The sequence below is a fragment of the Ctenopharyngodon idella genome, chromosome 3 (genome assembly GCF_019924925.1).
Source record: "Ctenopharyngodon idella isolate HZGC_01 chromosome 3, HZGC01, whole genome shotgun sequence".
NCBI lineage: Eukaryota > Metazoa > Chordata > Actinopteri > Cypriniformes > Xenocyprididae > Ctenopharyngodon > Ctenopharyngodon idella.
Genome location: NC_067222.1, coordinates 6575629 through 6601420, shown reverse-complemented (window position 1 = coordinate 6601420; position 25792 = coordinate 6575629). Strand labels below are relative to the sequence as shown.

The following is a 25792-nucleotide window of genomic DNA, read 5'->3' as shown; positions in this document are numbered from 1 at the left end:
ATGAATCATGAATGTGTTCGTCATTTAGACCTAATGAAAAAGTGACAATTTTATATTACCTTTATATAGTACTAAAAACACATTATAAATGTTTCCTGCTTGGGTTGTTTTGGGACTTTTATTTTGACATCGCCCTTGTGGTCAGAGAGCGTCTGATGTTTGTGTTTTTTTCTGCTCATGTTCAGACTGCAGAGATGCGCTCCACCCGCGTCTGTTTATATTTCCTAAACCCATAGATCATATTATTGTGATTTATCTATCAATATCTGTTTTTGCTTATCGATGGTCATAATATGACGAGCCCTTTCTCCAGACCTTCAGCTCAAGGGGCCACAGGTTTGATATTATATTGATATTATATTATTTTTCTGTTTCTCGATGAATGGGTAGAAACTTTTACGACAGATGTGTGTCGTGTTAATGTATCTGAGGTTAAATTATTGTATCTTAAGAGCATCTGAAGAAACCCAAACTGACCTCACTGCATAACAAATTGTTATTCTCTCTCTCTCTCTCTGTATGTATAATATATATATATATATATATATATATATATATATATAATCAGTGGCGCGCAGTGGTGTTCTGAAATGAGGAGGCACATTTTTTATTTATTTATGAATCAAATGTAAATTAATGTGCATTACTCTTAACGTTGACACATCTTTCTTGTTAAATGAACATTACTTTACATTACATCAAAAAAGAAAAAAAGAAACCAAATACAATTCTATTTTGTAATTTTACATTAACAATGTATAAATGTTCTATTTATCAAAACCAAGTCAATCTCATCAAGTTAGTGTTTTAAGCATTTCTACATTCATTCCAAAATAATAAAGGCAATAATAATTTAAACCATATATTTTATTTGAGTATTGATATTTTTCTTTTTAATAGTCAACTTAGGCTATTTTGGATCATGTCATGCTCCGTAAACACCGTCTGTCACAGACATGAAGATGCATTTTTAATTTCACCAAGCTGATTGCACTAAAAATCATGTTTTCAGTCCATTTCAAGTTTGATTTTGACGTGACATAAAGCAGTGATATCTAACTGGGTGATCTGTTTACTTACTTTTCAATTAGTCTTCCCATTGATGCCATCATTTGTTCATTCAAACTGATGTGCGGAACGTGCACGTAAACAAGAGGTGGGATTTATCGCACAAGCCAATCATATCCAATCATAACCAATTAAATCCAATCCTAGCACGATGGAGACATTGCCTCCTCTCACGTGACTTTCCTCCATTCATTCTCAATTACCCCCACAAAACCCACCGCACGCTATAGGGGGTCTGATGATTTTCTATGAGTGGAAAGGGAGGCATGACTCCTGCTGTAACTTTACCTGCGGGTGTCGCTGTTGGGCAGTGTTCCTTAAGAATTACGAGTGATTTGCGCTCTTTTTAATGACGTAATTTGTAATATTTGTGTTGTTTTATATGTAATATGGATTATTTTCTCATCCTATTTTTTTTTTTTTTTTTTTGAGGAGGCACTGCCTCCCTTGCCTCCTTGGAGGCAACGCCTCTGATATATATATCAGTGGTGTGCGGTGGTGTTTTAAAATGAGGAGGCAACGTCCTCATTTATGTCCCTGTTACACAATTTTCCTGGTTAAGTTAACATTACATAAAAAGAGAGACCAAATACAATTCTATTTTGTATTTTTACACTATGTAATGTTCTGTTTATTAAAACCAAGTATAAATTTCATCAAGTTAGTGTTTTTACCATAAACTGTAGAATAAATTATACACATTTTTACATTTATTCCAAAATAATTACTAAAGGCAGTAACAATTTAAACAATATATTATTTATAAACTAATATCCAGCTTTTCTTTTTAATAGTCAATTTATTTTCAGCAGTCATCAAGCATGTACACACTGGTCACTCACTCACAGACACAAAGATGTACCTTTAATTTTCAGGCCATTTCGAGTTTCATAACCGATCATATCCAATCATAGCGCGATGGAGGCACTGCCTCCTCTCACGTGACTTTCCCCCATTAATTCTCAGTTACCCCCCACTAAACCCACTGCACGCTTTGGGGGGTCTGCTTTGTTTCTGTGAGCTGAAGGGAGGCACAAGAGATGCGGACTCCCTGCTGTAACTTCACCTGCGGGTGTCGCTGTTTGACAGTGTTTTTTTAGAAAAGCGAGTGGCTTTTACACTTTTTAATGTCAAATTTTGTAACATTTGCGTTGTTTTATTTTTGTAATATCGATTATTTTCTCATCCAGATTTTATATATATATGTATGTGTGTGTGTGTGTGTGTGTGTATATATATATAATCTATTTAATTTTTTATTTCTATAGAGTTCCCATGGTATCTGTTTGTTGTTGTTTTTTAATAGCAAATGACCCGTTGTACTGTATGTGTTCCTCAGAGAAGGACCGGCTGCTGAGCCCCGCGATGGGATACGGCTCCGCCGACCTGAACGGCGGGTGTCATGGCAGCCCTGCCTCCCTGGACGTGTGCTCGTCGGGCTCGGGGAAGCGGGTGGAGGAAGAGGAGGAGGCCCTGAGGAGGAGGCTGAAGTACTTCTTCATGAGCCCCTGTGATAAATACCACGCTAAAGGCCGCAAACCCTTCAAACTGGTCCTTCAACTGCTGAAGATCATCTTAGTCACTGTACAGGTACATCAACCCACTGAGAGTCTTTCTTCCTGCTCCAGCATTCATTTTTCAGCAGCCTGAAGTGTTTAGACATTTAAGTCACACTTAAAAAGGTCTGAAAGTCATTGCATTTAATAATAAAAATATCAAAGCATGTGATGGTTATTGGTTATTTAATGTACTCAACATGCAGAGATTTTTAAAGGCGTGCTCAGTCATCTCATTACAACGTTTTTATTAATTTAATTTATTTAAATCATCATGTAATATTTTTTGTAATTATTATAAATAATAATATTTGCTTTATTTTACATATAGCCAATTTCATGAATGCAGTTATGTTGCAATCAGTTAAATGCTAATCACTTCATCTCTTTAACCCTCTGTTATCGGACACTTTTGCTTTTTACTTTTGTTGACTGGTAATATACATGATATTAATTACATTATTCCTCATTTAGCACTTATTCAAAGTGACATGCCATCTTTACTTCTCAGAATTGTGATATAAACTCGCAATTGCGAGAAATAAAGCCAGAATTGCGTGGTATTAAGTCACAATTGCATGTTATAAAGTCAGAATTGTGAGATATAAAGTCAGAATTCTGACTTTTTTCTCGCAATTGTGACTTTTTTCTCAGAATTGTAAGTTTATATCTCGCAATTCTGACTTTATAACACGCAATTGCTAGTTTATAATTCACAATTCTGAGAAAATAAGTCAGAATTGCAAGAATAAAAGAATTGTGAGTTTATATCAGAATTGTGAGATATAATTATCCGTATTTATTTTTTATTCAGTGGCGGAAACAAGCTTCAATAGGAAGGCTTTCAGAGTCATTTAGGGTACGTTTACACGACAACAATGTACTAAAAATGGAAAAGTTCCTTTGCGTTTTTCACGTACAGACGGCAACTTTGTCAAAACGATTCCTGTTCACACGGATCCGCGAAAACATCTAAAAGCGCGGTAGTATTCATGCCAGGCCAGTAGATGGCGATGTCACTTTGTAAAGAAACACTACGCGCCTATAGACTGAACTCATAATATGCATGACGCCACTATTTTCACAAATTTGAGTTTTTGTAGTTTACACAGAGATGATAACGGTATCGCTTTCAAAAACTCACACTTTTAAACCCGTTTATTAAAAGTTTGCGTTTTCAGGCCACCAAAACGCTGTTGTCCTGAAAAAGAACGGACAAAATGCATGAAAAGTTTTCAATTTTATGTTGAAAGCGGTGTTGTGTAAACAGCCCCTTAGTTCATTTTTTAACACTATTTTTTTTTTTGCTTTAAGTTACTAGTTTTACTGTAGTAATTATTAGGTTTTGGGGCAGAAAGTGGAGTATTTCTGCATTGACAACAGTAAATGAAAACTGCAGCATCAGTCAGTTTAATATCTAAGTGCACATAGTTAATATTTATTTTTCCAGGCCACTGCATGTCAAACTACTGTATTGACACTTCTCTGTCTCTGTCAGCTGGTGCTGTTTGGTCTCAGTAATCAGATGGTGGTGGCGTTTAAGGAGGAGAACACCGACTCCTTCAAGCATCTGTTCCTGAGAGACTATCTGGATGGTTCTGAGGAGCCGCTGTGTATCCACACACAGAAAAGCATCCACGATCACATCAACTTCGCCATAGAGCAGGTACAGACCCACATCTGCACATGTGAGCGCCAGATCACCTGAGCTCATGAGGGACGTGCTTGTTTTCAGCACCTGTGTGTGAGACTTACCAGAGAATAACAACCTCCAGATAAAAATACATGCTTCAAGATTTCTTTAATTCTCTGTGCAACAGAAATTCAGCTTTGATCACAGAAATAAATTATATTTTAACATATATTCACATAGAAAACAGATATTTTAAATTGTAATAATATTTCACAATTTTTACTGTATTTTTGACCCCGAAATTTTGAACGGTAGTGTAGCCTAATAAATATTTTAATTAAATTCAATGAATGATACTATGCTAAGTAAACTGAAGTCCTTGCTATTGATTTAGGATGCTGTTGATCAATCTGTAGTTTCAGTAACCGTTGGCTTAACAGGATGTTAGCAACATTAGCACATCAGACGAGTGTTGAAACACTGACCTTCATGTTAAAACTCTGAGCGGCAATAAAGACAGTGGTTATTCATGCTGCTTTATCTGTTTATGTTCTCAGATCAGTGAATATAACCTCTGTCTGTCTGTCAGTATCTGGCTCTGCCGCAGACGTCAGTGGGCAGGTACGCGTACGTTCCAGGTGTGGGTCTGAACGACAGCGCCCTCTATCTGTGCCAGCACTACTACAAGAAGGGCACCATCGACCCCGTTAACGACACGTTTGACATCGACCCTCATGTTGTCACTGGTGGGCAGAAAATCAATTTCATAATATACAAATCAATAGCTCTGATTTGAAAACTTAGTCGTCTCGCTGTCTGATTTTTTTAAAGTCGTCATGAAACGGAAGTTGCGCTAGTCTCTTCTTTCCTATTGTGACGTATATCCGAGTGAAACGGCTGGGAATTGAAACAGCATGGGAATTGATTGGATTGTTGTGGTTTGCTGTTGGTGGATCTGATGTGAGTGACAGGTTGTCCCGCCCTCATGACAGTAAACCTTTAAACCAAGTAAAACTTTCCCTATGTATAGATAAAACGTTTTCAAATTATTCCAGTTCGCATAGATCATACACGCAAACCTATAGACTAAACATGTAAATGAACGGCAAGAATGCATTAAAGGTATTCGGTTTTTCAGTAGGAAAGGTGTCATTTAAGCGGCCCCTAAAGTAATAATTAACAATTTTTTACAACGGAAGTGATTCAATCAAAAAACAACTTTAGCTTGATAAGAATTTTCCTATTGTCACTGTGAAACTGCTTTGAAACAATATGTATTGTGAAAAGTGCTATATAAATGAAGATGACTTGACTAAACACATCATCAGAGAAGAGAAGTGATGAGCTGCAAGAGTGAGGGGAAGTTACTTTGATTCAAGATTATGGATAAATTATTTATAATAAATACTACAAAATTCCATAATAAATAAGAATTGTCCATTTTGATTTCAAAGTGACTTTAAGTTTTTGCATTCATGTTGCTAGGCTTACAACATGATATTCTAAGAACACTCAAATATTGGGAATATTAGTTCATTATTAATCATACTGAATTATTTTTGTTGATGCATTTCAGTATTGAATGGAATAAAAGTTTATTTATTAATGGCGACATTTAAATTTAAATTAAAATTAGTTAATTTTGTAATTCATGATACTGGTTATATTATGAATGACTCATCTGTGCATATTTTTAATTTTTTTTATTATTTTTTTTTACTTATTTTTTTATATGCCAATCACGTTCAGATCTGTCTCTGCAAAAACAAAACAGTTATATTGAGATACAAATATATATATATTAGGGATGCACCTATACCTAGCTCATGTACTTGTACTCATACTTGTAAAAATACCCCCGATACCAAAGACCGATACCTCACGTGACGTAACTGACAGAATTTCCCGTGCACAGAGACACCGGCGGCAGCAGCAGAAACAATGTCAGTCTCACGGGTGTGGAAATACTTCAAAATTAATGATGACAACACACACATTGCGAACTGCATGCTTTCAATCACAATTCGTTATCGATTAGTGAAGGCGGGATAGGCGGAATCGCGCTGAGTGACACAGACCAGAAGCGCGCTCTCTCTCTTTCTTGCGCGCGATCCCAGTTCTCTCAGACAGCGCGCGATCAGTTCTCCTTGTGCCTAAATGGTCAAATGCACACATAGTTGTCAAAATGTCCATCGTGTGGAGTATCTCACGTAAATACAGTCGGTTATGGCTTAAGTGGACGTAAACATTTGGGTGAAAACAGGATGTGTGTCAGTATCCATGGATTCGGTCTTAAAGGGACCGTAGCCTAAATAAATATTTGTCATTAATGTTAATAAAACAATAAAATATGTTAAATAAATGTATACATGGTAATTAAACCTACTGTATCTGAAAAACAAGTTTATTTAATTTGTATCTCTATAGTATTTGTTGTATTGTTTGTAATTTGTTTTTACATTTCTTTTTATATAACAACAATTACATATAATTTTTTATATAATTATAACAATTACTCGTACTTGGTCCTTAAAAAATGGTATCGGTGCATCCCTAAAATATATATACACACACATACATAATTTTTTTTGCTGGGTATTTTTGTTTTGTTTTCCAGCACAAATATCTAAAAAATATTCCTAATCAAGATACATTTATTTGAGAAGCAAAATGACATAAGATATTAAATCTGATTTTCTGGAAAAAAAGTTTTAAAATTAACTGAGTTTATTAGCTTAAAAAATAAAACAATGTCAGTCCAGTAAGAAAAAAATAATTTAAGGAGAAAACTATTGTTTTCCCTTTTATTTATTTTTTTTTATTATTAATATTATTCTTCTTACCAATATTATTTTTCTTATGGATATTCTTTGTTGTTTTGAGCACAAACTTTGATACATTTTTATGAACGTCTTAATATCGAATGTCATTTTCCTTCTCAAATAAGTACATTTTTATTTAAGAATTATAAGATAATCGTACTTGAAAACAAGAAAAAAATACTAAATAAAAAAATATTCAGTATGCAGCGCTCATTTTTTACAATCCAGTCAACGACCAATGCATAAATTATTTGACAACTGTTTCTCTCAGAAATACGTCACAATATGGTAGTAAAGTCAGTTGCAACTTCCGTTTCATGCCAACTTTAGCATATCTTTTATCAGCATTTCTCCTGATTGTGCACCATCTTGGATACATTTTACTGACCTCATTGCAGTGCATTCTGGGATTGCCTTCTCCACAAAGGATACATATACATGTGGTCTTATAAATTGGCCCATCCATCTGAGAGAGCAGAATAAAAATGCTGAAAAGCCTTCAAATGCTCCCTAAGAAGGAGCGTCTCACTAGTGTTCAGAACAGAGCAGATGTATACTAACAAGACTAGTACTTAAGATTTAGAATTCCACGGAATCTGTTTTCTGGTTCCTCTGCTGCCTAGCAACACAAACCTGCTGTCCGTTTGAATCATCAGTGATTATAATGAGCTGCATTCACTATTCTGTGTGTTTCTGTTGTTGTTCAGACTGTGTCGGAGTGGATCCACCGCCAGACCCTTCAGCTCCACTGCAAAACCACTACAAGAACATCAGCCTCAATTTCCAAAAGTGAGACGAAGACACACATTACTCTAGTGATTCTAAATGAGAACATACTAAATGCTGCTATTGTTTATGAAATATATAAGAATCACAGACCAGCACAAACAGAACATTATTTACTTTTTCATCAATCGTTTTTAACATCCCCAAATCGAGGTTTAGCTGTAGTTCAGTAAAAATGCAGACCGTTACTGTTCTCAAACCCTGATCTGTGTAAATGTGCCGTTTGTCTTATGAAATCATTGCTCAAGTTCCTCTCTGAACTTCTCTCTCTCCCTCCGCAGGTTGATTAATGTGACCATCCAGTTTCAGCTGAAGGCCATAAACATCCAGACGATTATTAATAACGAGATTCCCGACTGCTACACCTTCTCCATCACTGTAGGCAGAGATTTACACATTTACAACATCTAATAATGTTTCATGAAGATATATAGTTAAATAGGCTGCATTTATTTGATCACAAATAGTCGACATTTGATCAATGTTGAAAATGGTTGAGCTGCTTCACATTTTTGTGGAAACCATGATGCATTTTTGAATAGAATTAATAGAAAGTTTAAAAAAAAAAAAAAAAAAAAAAACATTTATTTGAAATCAAACTCTTCTGACACATCTTGGTTTGTCCAATCATAAATGTGGTCTCGTTAAATTCGAGTTGAATGATATCCAGTTTTCCCATATCGGCCATTTTGGCCGTCGGCCATTTTGAATTCTGTGCTAAAATGCTGTATTTTATGATCACATAAGAAACTTGGTATTTGTTCATGAAAATCGAACCAGATCATCTTCAGACCATGCCGATAAAAAGTTCTGGAATTCAAGTCAATTTCTCAAACCATTTTCGAAAAACTCGCAAACAAATTTTACATAGCATTTGTGAAAATAGACGTAAGGCTGTATCTCCGCAACACTTTATCATATTCAGACCAAACTTGGTACCTGTCATCATAAGCATGACCTAAGGAAACATGCAGCGTTGTGGCGCAGCGCCACCTACGGGTCTAGAGATTTTTGCTTATAACTTCTGAACGGTTTGTCCTTTTTGACAGTGTCTTTTCTGTCACTTTTGATCAATTTAATGCATCTTTGCTGAATAAAAGTATTAATTTTGTTAAAAAACAACAACTTTTGAACTATAATGTATCAGTTTCCACAAAAACATGAACCAGCACAACTGTTTTAAACATCATAATCATAAATGTTTCTTGAGCATCAAATCATCATATTAGAATGATTTCTGAAGGATCATGTGACACTGAAGACTGGGGTAATGATGCTGAAAATTCAGCTTTGATCACAGGAATAAATTACATTTTACCATATATTCACATAGAAAACAATTATTTTAAATTGTAAACATAATTACTGTATTTTTTGATCAAATAAAGCAGTCTTGGTGAGCAGAAGAGATATCTGATAAAAAAATTCCTAAAAAAAGGACTATATTATATTATAAAAGGGTAATTTTTATTATAATATAATATGTGAAATAACATTTTTGTGTATGTTGCACCTTTCTAAGCACATGAGGCTTTCTGTGTGTGTTTCAGATCCTGTTTGATAACAAGGCTCACAGTGGTAAAGTGAAGCTAAGTTTACTCAACGAGGCGTCCATTAAAGAGTGCAGAGACCCCAATGTGTCGGGACACGGTGAGACGACACGAACCGCTCTCAATCTCTGTCTGTGATCCTGCTGAAGCTGAAACAGTCTGTCTCTGTGTCCAGCGGACAGTTACGCGCGTGTGACGTTCGACGTGTTGGTGGCGGTGGTCTGCGGTCTGTCTCTGGTGTTGTGCGGACGCTCCATCCTCAGAGGGGTTATCCTGCAGAACGTAAGTGGAGAAGAGAAAGTGTGCATGACATCAACATTTGCTTTCCTAATGCATCTTAATTCATGATTCACCTGTGTTGGCAGGAGTTTGTGCGATATTTCCGTGAGTCTCTGGGCCGTTCGGTGTGTTGGGGCGACCGTCTGGAGTTCATCAACGGCTGGTACCTGCTGCTCATCACCAGCGACGTTCTCACCATCATCGCCTCCTTCATCAAGATCGCCATCGAGACTAAGGTCATGCTCTTACCTTTGAGGTTTGAAGGTCTCGCTGCGTTTGAGAAGCGCTCTGAGCTGATTGGTGCTTGTGTTTGTGCTGCAGAACCTGTCGTCCTATGACGTCTGCAGTATTTTGATGGGAACTTCCACCCTGATGGTGTGGGTCGGGGTGCTACGATATTTCAGCTTCTTTCAGAAATACAATGTGAGTTTCACTGAATTCCTGTTGTTTATTGTAAATTATATGTCCCATTGAGCAATGCTTCTAATATGTATGTGTCCAGGTCACATTTCACCCCAAAATCAAATTCACCTTGTAATTATTCTAATCTGTCTCAATGTTTACCTTTTTTTAGTTCTCTTTTTCTCAATGATGATTCTTACTACTGTAATACAGTATTTTTCCTGCTATATCATAACTTTTATTCAAATCAGCATGAACTAAATTCAGTAAGACAAGTGCTTGGAATTTTACTTTACAAACTTTAAATAATACATCTTTTTTAATATTGTAGTAATATATGTTTGGAGGGGAAATGTGCTTAATTGTTAACGTACAAAATTATGGGCCATAAAATGGTCATAAAAATACGCTTTTTTTGGTTCGTTATGCTAGTAAAAATGTTCATTTTTCTTTTGATTTTGTCTTGATATACAACCCAGACATTTTTAGAAATGCTTTGTGAGCTTCACATTTCCTTTCTTCCCTTTTAATAAATTTGACTTTCTGCAAATTTTACCAAGACAATAACGCAAACAACTGTAAGACAGGAAATGTTGAACGGCTGATGTGAATCGTCTGATCTGTTCTCAGATTCTGATCGTGACTCTAAGAGCCGCTTTTCCAAACGTGATCCGATTCTGCTGCTGTGCTGCTGCCATTTACATGGGCTACTGCTTCTGTGGCTGGATCGTTCTGGGACCCTACCATGCTAAAGTATGTTACATTTCAATAATATATTACCACGCTAAAGTATGTTACATTTCCTTAATATATTACCACGCTAAAGTATGTTACATTTCAATAATATATTACCACGCTAAAGTATGTTACATTTCCTTAATATATTACCACGCTAAAGTATGTTACGTTTCCTTAATATATTACCACGCTAAAGTATGTTATGTTTCATTAATATATTACCACGCTAAAGTATGTTACATTTCCTTAATATATTACCACGCTAAAGTATGTTACGTTTCATTAATATATTACCACGCTAAAGTATGTTACGTTTCATTAATATATTACCACGCTAAAGTATGTTACGTTTCAATAATATATTACCACGCTAAAGTATGTTACATTTCCTTAATATATTACCACGCTAAAGTATGTTACATTTGCTTAATATATTACCACGCTAAAGTATGTTACATTTCCTTAATATATTACCACGCTAAAGTATGTTACATTTCCTTAATATATTACCACGCTAAAGTATGTTACGTTTCATTAATATATTACCACGCTAAAGTATGTTACGTTTCAATAATATATTACCACGCTAAAGTATGTTACGTTTCAATAATATATTACCACGCTAAAGTATGTTACATTTCCTTAATATATTACCACGCTAAAGTATGTTACATTTCAATAATATATTACCACGCTAAAGTATGTTACATTTCCTTAATATATTACCACGCTAAAGTATGTTACGTTTCCTTAATATATTACCACGCTAAAGTATGTTACGTTTCATTAATATATTACCACGCTAAAGTATGTTACATTTCCTTAATATATTACCACGCTAAAGTATGTTACGTTTCATTAATATATTACCACGCTAAAGTATGTTACGTTTTAATAATATATTACCACGCTAAAGTATGTTACGTTTCAATAATATATTACCACGCTAAAGTATGTTACATTTCCTTAATATATTACCACGCTAAAGTATGTTACATTTCCTTAATATATTACCACGCTAAAGTATGTTACATTTCCTTAATATATTACCACGCTAAAGTATGTTACGTTTCATTAATATATTACCACGCTAAAGTATGTTACGTTTCAATAATATATTACCACGCTAAAGTATGTTACGTTTCAATAATATATTACCACGCTAAAGTATGTTACATTTCCTTAATATATTACCACGCTAAAGTATGTTACTTTTTCTTAATATATTACCACGCTAAAGTGTTACATTTCCTTATTATATTACCACGCTAAAGTATGTTACATTTCCTTAATATATTACCACGCTAAAGTATGTTACATTTCCTTAATATATTACCACGCTAAAGTATGTTACATTTCCTTAATATATTACCACGCTAAAGTATGTTACATTTCCTTAATATATTACCACGCTAAAGTATGTTACGTTTCATTAATATATTACCACGCTAAAGTATGTTACGTTTCAATAATATATTACCACGCTAAAGTATGTTACATTTCCTTAATATATTACCACACTAAAGTATGTTACTTTTTCTTAATATATTACCACGCTAAAGTGTTACATTTCCTTATTATATTACCACGCTAAAGTATGTTACATTTCCTTAATATATTACCACGCTAAAGTATGTTACTTTTTCTTAATATATTACCACGCTAAAGTGTTACATTTCCTTAATATATTACCACGCTAAAGTATGTTACATTTCCTTAATATATTACCACACTAAAGTATGTTACATTTCCTTAATATATTACCACACTAAAGTATGTTACATTTCATTAATATATTACCACACTAAAGTATGTTACATTTCAATAATATATTACCACGCTAAAGTATGTTACATTTCCTTAATATATTACCACACTAAAGTATGTTACATTTCATTAATATATTACCACACTAAAGTATGTTACATTTCAATAATATATTACCACGCTAAAGTATGTTACATTTCAATAATATATTACCATGCTAAAGTATGTTACATTTCAGTAATATATTACCACGCTAAAGAGTTACATTTCAATAATAATATTACCATGCTAAAGTATGTTACATTTCATTAATATATTACCACACTGAAGTATGTTACATTTCATTATTATATTACCTCGCTAAATTATGTTAAGTATGTCCATGTCTTCTGATCCTTGTCTCTGTCTCTCCATCAGTTCCGCTCTCTCTCTACGGTGTCAGAGTGCCTGTTTTCTCTGATCAACGGAGACGACATGTTCGCTACGTTCTCGGATATGGAGCAGAGCGGGGCGCTGGTGTGGGTCTTCAGTCAGGTCTATCTCTACACCTTCATCTCGCTCTTCATCTACATGGTGCTGTCGCTCTTCATCGCGCTCATTACCGGAGCCTATGACACTATCATGGTGAGTCTTACTATCCTTAATGAAAGCTAAACTATTAAAAAAACATCTGCGTTATTTGAAATAAAATTGATTTTCACTAAAATAAAATATTCAAATACTTTTAGTAAATACAACAAGCCTACTAGTTACAGCACAGAATAAACATGAATGAACATCAGAAGGTATGTTGAAAGATATAGCACAACTTTGCTCAATGAATGTCTCAACCACCAAAAGACGTTGATAAATCAGCTTGTAAACAATCACTTATCGTTATTATTATAAAAACATTCCTTATGTGTAATTTAGATGTAAGTAGCCTATACAAATCAGTTAATTTTAATCTTTAATATTATAGTAATGGGGTTCACTGTATGGGCCCAAATCAAAATCAAATTGAAATAGGAATTAAATCAAATGAAATTCATGTCGATAACTAGTCCTATCAATTTTTTTTTTTAAATATAGCACATCTAGCTAAAACAATTTAACATTTTTATAAATAAATAAAAATGTGCAAAAATGGCTGTATGTGTGTGTTTGTGTTTCAGCAACAAACTCAGGATGTGCCACAAGTCTCTGAACTGCACCGGTTCATCGCTGAATGTCCCGACACTCCGACCTCCGGAAACTTCCGTAGCCCGGAGCCGTCGACATGTTCAGTCTTCTGCTGCTTCAGCTAGAGAGACAGTGTGTGTGTATGTGTGTGTATATGTGTGTGTGTATGTGTGGAGGGGTTTCTGGGTAACGCTTCATTTATCTCACACACGGGACGGACATACACTCCTGCGTTTTTTTGTTTGTTTACAGATAAACTTGTTTTAACTACGCTTTTACAGCATTTAAATCCGCTATAAGTAATGAGCACACTGTGTTTGCATATTCATGAGCATCTTAGCTTTGTGATAAGCTCATGTTGCACTAGAACCGCTAAAGTAAATGGTGTCCTCTAGTGGCGAGGAGGATTTACAGCACACGCACTAATGCCAACACAAATGGAAGCAGAACAGCAGTTTCAGGTGCTTTGGTGACTCTCATGACAACATGTCCAGGGCAGATTTCAGCCTAAAATCAAAGGGAAAAATAAGAAATTCTATTTTTCTTTAAAAAATTAATCCTTTTTTTAGAACCATTATGATGTTTTATTTTCATGACATTTAAAGTAAAAGTTTTTTTTTTTTTCTTATTCTAATTACTGTATTAAAAAAAAAATACTGGAATTATTTTTTCAATTTAAATACACATACATTTAAGATGCGGATTCAAATGTTTATAGGCTTTGTTTTCATAAATGCAAAGCAACATTTATTTTAAATGTGCATACATTCATGACACTATACCAGGGCATTCTTTTTTTCAAGATAGTGACATTCATTTTTAACAAATAGAATATTTGTGTTTTTAATAAACCACAGTTTTGCACATTTTTTTAGCTTGTAATTTATTTGAACAGGGTTTAAAATGGTTGATTATTTGTGTAATGAAAATAATGTATCGAAAATAGGCTTTGTTTTAGGCTGAAATATGACCTGCACATTTTTGTGAGATTCGCCTGGTCATTTTTATTCCGTTCATATGGCCAGCTAGGACCACATCTGATTTTATGTCAGAAAATATTTTTTAAAATGTGTTTTGTGCATATATAGATATTATTATGCTTATGTTTCATATGCACAGTAGGATATTTGTGCTTTGTCGCCATCATATGGATGATAATGCCACATTCAGACGCCCTTTTTGTGCTTTGTTTCAGATTTCTCTTGCATGTCCGTGTGTGTGTGTGTGTGTGTACGTGGTTTACAGAAAGCATAGCTTGCAGGTTTATTCTGTCATGAATATTAATGTGGACGGTGTATTGTACCTGTCTCCAGTGCATTTGCTCCTTTCAAAGCATCACACACTCTGATGTTTGGAGAAGCCTTGGGCGTCTAGAGAGGTTTTTCCCTGCACATTGAAACACGGGTCAGTCCATCAGGGAATTACTCGAGCGTTGAAGCTTTGAGTGTTTTCTGTGCGTTCACAAGTGCGTTTGTGGTCAGTAGCAGGATAATATTGTCTGAAATGGCTGATATTTCTTTTAATTCTTAATTAGATTCAATACTAGTAATCTAGAAACAATAATCAGTGGTTTAGAATGAGGGACCAGATAAATACAGGACTGAGAGGGAACATTTCCAAGTGATTTTTATGATTATTGTAAGCTATTTATGAGCTCCCAGTATAGCATATTTATGAAGCATTCATGCATTTTTCTACACTAATAATCATCTTCAGCTTTTGGCAGTTTAATATCAGATCCATTCAGATCTATTGAATTCGAATTGAATTTGATTCATTGTTTTTGTGGTGAGGAAGATGGTGGTTTTGCCTTGATGTAATTGTTTCTTAAAATGATTTGCTGGTGTAGTTTCCTGATTATTGTGACATGTTTACTGATGTTTTAGGGGTGTCTTAATGAGATTTAACTGTGAATGAGATTTAAATGCTGTATTTTATTTTAATTTATTGTATGTAACTGTAAGCTGAGATGCTTTTGGTCCTTGCATTTGTGTCACATCTTTTATTTAAAGCATCAGATAGTGACACTCATTTTTAACAAAGTAATATTTGTGGGGGGTTTTTACAATGCAGTTTTGCACATTTTTTTTTTGTTCATAATTTATTCGAAGGGATTGAAAGTGTATCTGTTGTTTTTTGTATAATTAATTTAAAATGGTTGATTCATATGCACAAATTTGATGTCTCTCTCCATTCTCAGACACATTTTAACACTCACTCAAACATCCGCTCTTAAAGTCACAAACAAAACACATCTGTGAAGGTCAACATCAAACATTCTGCTTGTTTTATGGATTAAATCACTGAAGCTTCATTGTTATTGTCTTTTTGCTCTTCAGTTATGCTTAGACTTTTTTTTAATTAATATTTCCAACCAGTTAAACACCCTGATGTTTGGGGGGAAGAATACTATGGAAGTCAATGGAGCCCATCAACTGTTTGGTTACTGACATTCTTCAAAATATCTTCTTTTGTGTTCAGCAGAAGAAAGAAACTCATACAGGTTTGGAACAACTTGAGGGAGAGTAAATGATGACAGAATTTTAATTTTTGGGTGAACTATCCCTTTAAAGGGATAGTTCATTTTTGGGTGAACTATTTGATGTTTATCTGCTTACCCCCAGGGCATCCAAGATGTAGGCGACTCTGTTTCTTCAGTAGAACACAAATGATGATTTTTAACTCCAAACGTTGCAGTCTGTCAGTCGTATAATGCATGTCAGTGGGAACACCATCTATAAGAGTCAAAAAAACATGCACAGACAAATCCAAATTAAACCCTGCGGCTTGTGATGACATATTGATGTCCTAAGACACAAAACGATCAGTTATATAGTTATATATTATATAAATACTGGTCATTTCGTGTCTTAGGACATCAATGTGTCGTCACGAGCCGCAGGATTTAATTTGGATTTGTCTGTGCATGTTTTTTTGACTCTTATAGATGGTGTTGCCATTGACATGCATTAGACAGACCGCAACGTTTAGAGTTAAAAATCATCATTTGTGTTCTACTGAAGAAACAAAGTCACCTACATCTTGGATGCCCTGGGGGTAAGGGGACAAACATCAAATTTTCATTTTTGGGTGAACTATCCCTTTAAGAGCAACAGTCATTCTGCGGCCTACATGTCTAGCGTGTTCATGAAGTGAGCGCACTGACACAGAGCGTCCAGCAGATGGAGCAGTGAACATCATGAGATGCGGGTCTGCAGTGAGAGCTTCATTTACTAACCGTCAGGAGAAAGAAAGGAGGCTACAGAGGGAGGAGTGGCTGTGAATGTAGAGCTAGACTGCTGGAGAAAACAGACACAATAAAAATGACATTGATAAATGAAAGCTGGCAAACCATTAGAATGCCTCTACGCTTCAGTCACAGCGTGTCCGCCAAGAACAGAGATCAACATTTCAAACAGAGACACGTTTTTTTTCAAAAGGCAAAGCCAGCTATGAAGACGTCAGTTCATGTATTTGGTGTTTGATAAGCAAACCTTCCTAGAGTCTCGTATGCAGGGAGAAACGACATTTTAGATGCTGTGGACGAGTGATTTGATAAGATGTGTCGGTGGGACAGAAGTGTCGTCCGGTTCTCTTAACACTGACATGCATTATTTAGTGCAGGATGGAGCCACAGGAAGCACAATCGACCATCAGATGGACTGAGTCGAGTCCCAGGAGAAAAGAGAGCCCCGTTTCTCTGTGTCCTGCATTAAATGAGGCCTGTTACCTGTCAGTCTGTCACCTGAGGCCTGAATATTTAATGCGAACGCCGTTTGTTCCAAGCGTTTTACTGTGCTCATGTACTGCGATGCTGAAGAGGGTTTTAAAAGCAGGTGAAGGACCTGCTTTGACCTTTTTGAGTCAAGTGAAAATGAGCCCAGTTTTCTCACTGTCCTTGGTCCGAAAAGTGGGCCAAAATGTAATGCATTGTTAAAGATGTGAAGAGTAAAAGCTTCCATATATTAGGTCAATGCAGAGAGAAAGATGCAAACTGCAAATACAATTTAATATATATTTTTTTTACTTCCACTAGGAATCAATCTGCTTATCGAAAAATACTTATCAGTGTCGCACGTTATTCTAGTCCACATAAGAATAATATTCATTCAGTTTTTACCATTCTACTGCCGGTCACACTGTTCAGTTCATGCCTATGCGATGTTCAGTAATTAACTAAATCATTTATGTGGTGAAGAATTATCAGTTTGTGGGTTTTTTTGGACAATAATTTTATTCAGAAATGTAATTAATGAACATTTTATAGACGTTTCCTGGGAAAATTCTAGATTTTGTATCAAATATCAAATGAAAAGAAGAAAATTGTTTGGCGGAAGGAAGTAGTTCTGCACAAGAGAGGGTTTTAAAGACACTCGGTTGTTATTTCTTATTTATTTACACATTCGTGCCGTCGAACTGTTGTATAAATGCAATATCACACTCGTAGCCGTGCGATATGGCTGTATATCAACACGGCTGTGATTCAGCCGTAGGTACAAGACCTCAGGCCGAAACCGTTTCTTCCGCCACGGATTCAAATCTCAAGTTGACAGTTTGACCAAGGCTGCGTTACTAATTCTAAAACGTTACTTTCGAGCTAGTAACAAAGGAACGTTGAGTCCCTCCATTGAAACTCATTGTATTTTGTACAGTATTAATGCGCGCGTGAGAGAGAGAGGTTGCTTGACCTGTGACCTGTGCCTACCTGTGTCTGAAATAACATTTATTCTTCAGGTTGATGTCCATAATATTATATCCATTATAAAAAAAATCCATTTGAATGTCCGCTGAGGAAAGTGATCTTCGTATTTGTCCTTTTTACAGTTAAGGAAATTTCCCATAACAGCGCTAAAACAACGTCCTTTGTTTACAAAAGTCCCTTTCAATTTAAAAGTCTTTTGCGACTGACTGACTCATTCACTCAGTTTTGCCGCCATCTAATGGCGTATTAATGTGACTTTCACTCAATCCATATTACACACTAATGGACCCTTTCTCAATACCGAATACAACATATTATTTATATAAAAAAACATTTATTGAACAACAATATTTAAATTAACAACAATATTAATTATAAATAGCAACAGGAAATAAACACAGTTATACAATTCAGTCAAACATACAAAATCAATGCTCTACAGGATGTTAGTTAAATATAGCCTTAATATTAAATTATTAAATTTAACATAGCACAGTTCAATTTGCTCTGGAACAAGTAATAGATTAATAAGACCAAAGATTGCCTGTTTTATGTACTCAAAATGAATTATTTCTCTTGTTTAACCACTAGAAGGGCCAGCGTCAAATCCCAGAAGCACTGGCCGAGATGAAGCTGTTCTCGGTGGGTACACGAGCAATGAACGGCCGCTGACGGCCTGGAGATCGCATCTCTGAAAACGTCTAAACAAACTATAAAATAGGCGCTATGATTAAATATGAGTCACATATTTCATGTCTAAATAACTACATTCTCACCTAAAGAAAAACAGTTTGTGGTACAACAAGTGTATTTGTAAAAATGGATTTGCTCGGCCGCCATGACAGTCTCAAGCGGAGTGATACAAACGGTGAAAAGGTAGGAGTGCTGTTATCACTAGAATATCGCACGGCTCTCAGCCAATCAGATTTGAGAACCAGTATATATATATATATATTTAATTCTTATATAGAAATAATTCTTTATTGATATCTTATTGTTGTTATGATTAATTTATGCTACTTAGCCATGAAAATAGCCTTTGCTGCTGATATGCAATAAATAAATATGACAATTTATGCACTGTAAACACACAAAAGTTGCTAAGCTCTGTTGAAAAGGCCTGAGAAAGCAAAAGTAACCAAGAGAGCTTAGTCGAGGGTCAGTTAAAAGACAAGTTTAATAGTCACAATGTGTATTGATGCAGTAGGGCCTACATAAACTTTCTCATAAATTACATTATGCTATATTGCTAATGTACCGTGACCTCATAATGTAATTAAAGCAGCGGCGGTATAATGTTATTTAATCAATCTATTTTCTTTCTGATAATCGTCCTGCTGTTGGAGGGTGTTGCGGGTGTGGTGCGTGCTCGAGCGTGTGCTTCATTAGCGTTTAGAAGCTGAATGTTAATCAGGTGCAGTGCCGGCATGCTCGTGTCTCCAGGGTAACCGTGCTGCGGCTCGCATGTGCAAACCCGCGCCGGTGTGTGTGCGCGCGCGCTGAACGCAGCATTTGCATGCACTGCCGTCTCCACCCGTGCAGAAGAGCCTGTGTGTGTGTGTGTGTGTGTGTGTGTGTGTGTGTGTGTGTGTGCACATGAATGCCGACACACTCCCAGTCCATCTGTGTGTTTGCTTGGAGCGTGTTTCTGGTGTTTTTCAGAGTGATTTGCGCTTTTTTTGTGTGTGTGTAAGAGAGGTGTTTCTTAATGTTTTACTTGTTAAGTACGCCTATTAGTGCATGAGAAGTAGGCTATGTTCTCATGAACTATTTTTCATAAATCCTAATAAATCCAATCTGACTTCAAATCCTTAAAGGTGCAGTAAGCAATTTCTGAGAAATACTGTTGAAAGTTGATCAGGCCAAACACCAAAACAAAGTTGTAGCCAATCAGCAGTAGGGGGCGTGTCCATGATGAGTGAGGAGAAAGAGAGAGAGAGTAAAAGGGAAATTTGAAGGCTGTAGAAAAAGAGGTGGCTGAGAGACATTACAAAAGAGAAAAGGTCAGATGAATATCACTGGAAAAAGAAAGGTTATGATCAGGCAAGTGCTTTAGGACTTGCATTAAAGAGGACATACCATGGAAATCTGACTTTTCCCTTGTTTAAGTGCTATAATCGGGTCTCCAGTGCATCTACCAACGCAGAAAACGTGAAAAAGGATAACCCAGTAATTTTGTTTTGGTAAGCCTTTCTCTGCAAGCATGTGGAAAATTAAGCCGTTCTGATTTCGCTCCCCTTGTGACGTAGGAAGGAGATCTTATTATAATATTACTGCGCTCTGAATCTGTATGTTTCCACCCACGGCGCCACCAATGTTTTCGCAAGCGACAACGGTGTACCAGTAACACTGGTCCTGGAGTGCAGCAGCAGCTGTTCTGCACAGTTTAGCTACAACCCTGATCAAACACACTTGAATGTCTTCAGGATTACTAAAGCTACGTGAAGAAAGGTGAGTTGTGTCAGAGCAAAACTCTGCAGGACAGCAGCACTCAAGAAAGACCATCCCTGAGCTTGTGATAAACATTATCACTGATCTGTTTATGGCTATAATAGTAAACATATGAGTCTCCATAAACTCCCTGGCATCTAAGCCACTAAGGACGCAGTGGTGTCATTTTATTTATGAAGGGAATGTGTCCAGATAAATTTGTATACCAGTATGTGCGAGCTATTTTACACCATTGCTTGCACACAAGGGTCTGTAAAACACAGGATTTTCACAGAAGTTGATTCTCAAAGATGGATCGATACCAACTGTTCATGATCCAATTTCATATATCTCATGATGTTTGCAAATTGTCTTTCTGAATGTGTTTCGTTAGCACGTTGCTAATGTACTTGTTAAATGTGGCTAAAGATACGATTGCTTTTTACTGTATTCACAGGGACCAGGGCCATGTCATTATTTTCGTTTTTAACCCGAAAACACTTGCAGTCTGTATAATTTATAAGCGCATCTTCATTCTTATTAAGTCACCAACAGTGTGTAGCTTTAGCCACAGAATCGAATGTTAGCAAACATCCACAAAATACATGCCATACCTATGTGATCTGACATGCTGCATCATGAACAGTTTGTAATGATCCATTTTGCGAGTTATATTTTCTGTGCGAGCTTCTGTATTATGTATGCCTCAGTGAATTGGAATGATGAGCGAGCCCTACTTGGCGAGCTTGGGGCGGGGAGCATGAGCTTATTTTCATTTAAAGGCACACACCCCAAAACAGCTCATTTTTTCTCCCACCCAAAAATATGCAGTTAAAACATGGTATAATAGAAAATCCATGGAGTATTTTGAGCTGAAACTTCACAGACACATTCTGGGGACACCTATTACATTTTGTAAAAAGGTGCATAATATAATTAATCACCTTTAATATAAGCAAAGCTTTCCAGCACTAGAGAGAACTAAGCGGAGAGAGAACTCATCCTCAAGCCATCCTAGGTGCATATGACTTTCTTCTTTCTGATGAACACAGTCGGAGTTATATTAATAAATATCCTGACGCATCCAAGCTTTATAATGGCAGCGAGTGGGACCAACGAGTATGAAACTCAAGAAAGTACATCCATCCATCATAAACATATTCCACAAAGCTCCAGGGGGTTCATAAAGACCTTCTGAAGCGAAGCGATGCATTTGTGTAAGAAAAGTATCCATATTTAACATGTTATAAAGTAAAATATCTAGCTTCCACCAGACCGCCTTCCGTATTCAACTTAGGAAGAAAGCGTAAGTTGAATATGGAAGGCGTAGGACGTAGCATAAGCATTTTGAACTACGAGAGGCATTATACTTGCTTCTTAAGTTGAATACGGAAGGCGGTCTGGCAGAAGCTAGATATTTTACTTAATAACTTGTTAAATATGGATATTTTTCTTACACAAATGCATCGCTTCACTTCAGAAGGCCTTTATTAACCCCCCGGAGCTGTGTGAAGTATATTTATGATGGATGGATGTGGATGGAAGCACTTTCTTCAGCTCATTCACGTTGGTCCCGTTCACTGCAATTATAAAGCTCAGATGCGTCAGGATATTTATTAATATTTCTCTGATTGTGTTCATCAGAAAGAAGAAAGTCATATACACCTAGGATGGCTTGAGGATGAGTAAAGCTTGGGATAATTTTCATTTTAAAGTGAACTAAGTCTACACCATCCCTTCATTTGTATTTAACTCATTCAAGTTGATTTGAGGTGTTGACATGAAGCCTTTTCAGTCTGATTGAGCCATAAATCCAAACAGATTATTTGGTTGCATGCAAATGTAGTTAGTGACCAGACACTTTCTGTGCCTTTGGTTCCAGAAGTAAACCTATTTTCCCATCTTTTTCTTCGTAAGCATCTAATTTTCTGGCAATAGGGAAGTCCACACCACAATGATATCGTTGGAATCACTTTTTTTTTTCCTGCTGATGAACGATAAAAACATCAACAGCCAATCAGAATCCACCAGACCATTCACAATGCTTCATAAAAGAAATTCAACTACTTTTTGCTTCTAATTCTAATTGTTCAATGATTCATTTCTGAGCTGGTTGGTTTGGTTTGGTTCGTGACTCAGAACTATCAAAGAGTCCATAGGGAAAAAAAGTGATTCCAACGATATAATTAGTCTGTATTGTTATAACTGTGGTGTGGACTCCCCTATTGCCAGAAAATTAGACTTTAGTTGTAGTTATCATTCATTCTTAGTGTGAACGGGCCTACAGACATTGATTACAAGTAAGAAGTTTTGCTGTGAATGAACTGGATGGGTATTTGGCTATTAATCAGTTTTATAAAAATGTAAATACACTGACTGTGACTTCAGAAGAAAATATTATCATATAATTTCCTTAGGGCTCATGGTTTATACATTTACGTGCTATTTATACGTTAAAATTGGTTTGTCTGTGTAGAAAACGAATAGGATTTTACTTCTGGAACCTGATTGTTGTGCTCTTTCAGCTTCTACTCTAAAGTTTCTGAATCCAGGTTTTTGTTTTAGGGAGTGTTTGTTCCTGTCTGCTTGATGGCATGTTGCTAGCTTGGGCTTGTGTTTTTTTACGAGTGTGTTTGACGCATTGCCAGTGTTCTTGAGCTGTGTTGCCCAGCTGCAGTGCCGATCGCTGGCATTGGGGAAAAAACAATCAGATAAATAGCATAGGAAGTGAGTGGCGGCTCAAATGCCCCGCCCCTTCCTGCCGGTTCGGCACGGTCCCCTACCGCAAAGGGTCAGGATATTTCCTCCCTTTGTGTGCTCCCAAAATGTCCATCACCAACACATTGGCGTTAGTGCGCTCTGAGGTCTGCCCTCGCTAAAATGTCACCCTTTATTTTGCCTGGGCGCTCTGCTGTTGCTAAGCATGAGGTCATCGAAGGTTCTGTTGATATCCAACAAATCCAGCCTCAACCACCACAACCTGGACAATCTTGTGACAACTAAACACAAAAACTTATACTATAACTTAACTATATATGTTACTTATTCAAATTAAATGCATACTGACAGAGCAGTAAGACTAATCAGAGGCTCATGGGACCTGGCAGAAACCACAGAGAATAAATACAACAGGCTTTGCCGCTCACAAATGCATCAGCTTCTGCTAGAAGAACATTTACATGCAGCTTTGTTTGTCAGAAAAGCAGAGCACTCGCGAGACAGAAAGGCAGACAGACATGCCGAAAGCCCACCCTGTGTCTCACTGTCTCCACAGCGCCAAAGAGAAAGGAAGACAAAGACTTGTATAAGAGCAGCAGCAGTCTGAACGCTTCTCCAGCGTGTCTGGGAGAAAAAAAGCTTACAAGCAAATGCTACCAAACCACATTCAGATATTAGGACAAGTGTTTTGCTCCCCCATGCAAACTGACCACTATAGCGGAGTGAAGTGAGAGCAGGTGTCTTTAAGCTGTTAGCCAAATAAATCCTTCGAAAATCTGAACAGAGATGTCCTTCACGTTTACATACACCTCTAAATGCTACCCCCAACGTGTCATTTTATACCCAAACCTATTGAGGTTTAATATTTTAATGGTTAATATAGATTAGTGGTTCTCAACTGGTGGGTTTCAACTCGAAAATGTGTCGCGGTGAGCAGAGAACAATAGTAAGTGTAAATAATAAAATATGGCTAGCAATATATCCATGCAGAGTTATGATAGCAAAATAGGTGTGGCAAATTTTAAAAGGGAGGTAAAAATACTGCCAAAATCCCATCAATGGTCAGATTTCCTGTTCAGCTGATTTCATTTGAATAATTTTGTATATAGTTCGGCCAGATTTTGCATTGGGTCACAATCTGATGCAGCAAAACAGCAGCTAAACTCTGTGTTATCTTAGTATCATTAATATAGTATTATAGTTTTTTATTCATATTTAATATTTATATTTAAAGTTTTTTGTTGTCATTTTTATTATTTTTTAAATAATTTTAATAGCTATTTTAATACTTCAAGCTTAAACTAAAGGAAAATTACACTAAAAAATGCTGGGTTAAAAACAACCCAAGTCCATTGAATATGGACAAACCCAGTGATTGGGTTAATTGTTTTAACCCAGCGGTTGGGTTAAATGTTTGCCCAACCTGTCGAGTAGTTTTATTTAACTCAACTATTGTTTAAAAATGACTGTATTGCTTGCTTAAAATTAGCCCAAAATATGTTGGAAATTAACATTTATTAATATGTTTAATACATTAACATTTATTAATAAGTTAAATTAATAGTAATTAAACAATAAACATTTGTTAAATTGCTTATTAATAAATGTTCACCTTTTGATTATTACTGTTGCGCTAGGAATTCTGTGTCTGATTTTTAATTTCATACCATTTTAATTGTGGGTTCATTTTAAAACAGCCATATGGTCATTTTTGAACAATAATTGAGTTAAATTAAACTGCCCAGCACTTTGGGCAAACATTTAACCCAACCGCTGGTCTTGTCCATTTTCAACCTAACTTGTTGTTTTTAACCCAGCATTTTTTAGAATGTATAGGCTAAATGTTTCCTACTAACTGAAACAAAATAAGTTAACGTTTTCATTATATTTCCATTTATTTTAGTAAACGTTCATTTTATTTCAAGAAACCAAAATGTTTTTATCGCTTTTAGTTACTCATATTAACCCTGCCCCTTGTGTCTCTCTTGTGTGCACAAGTGAAAGTGAAGAGTGAAAGTGAAAAGAAACGGCGGGAACGCGGGCGTGGGGGTGGGCGCATGGGGGCAGGGGCTGCATTGGGGTCCGAGCGAGGCAAAAGAAAAGAAGAGGGATGGCGCGTAAAGAACGAGCGAAAGAAAGAACGCGGGGTGGCCTGTGCGATGACATCATCCCTCATTTGC

At 36.1% G+C, this 25792-nt stretch overlaps 1 protein-coding gene across 1 annotated transcript; it reads left to right on the top strand.

The window, feature by feature from the left end:
* Positions 1 to 133: 133 nt before the first annotated feature.
* On the top strand, positions 134 to 16076 carry mcoln1b (mucolipin TRP cation channel 1b). Its single transcript, XM_051888297.1, has 13 exons — positions 134 to 336; positions 2408 to 2658; positions 4123 to 4290; positions 4847 to 5003; positions 7787 to 7868; positions 8147 to 8243; positions 9416 to 9515; positions 9591 to 9697; positions 9781 to 9930; positions 10016 to 10117; positions 10727 to 10849; positions 13019 to 13225; positions 13756 to 16076. Exons 1-13 carry the CDS (start codon positions 294 to 296, stop codon positions 13885 to 13887), a joined length of 1719 nt encoding a protein of 572 aa, XP_051744257.1. The 5' UTR covers positions 134 to 293; the 3' UTR covers positions 13888 to 16076.
* The last annotated feature ends 9716 nt before the right edge of the window (positions 16077 to 25792 follow it).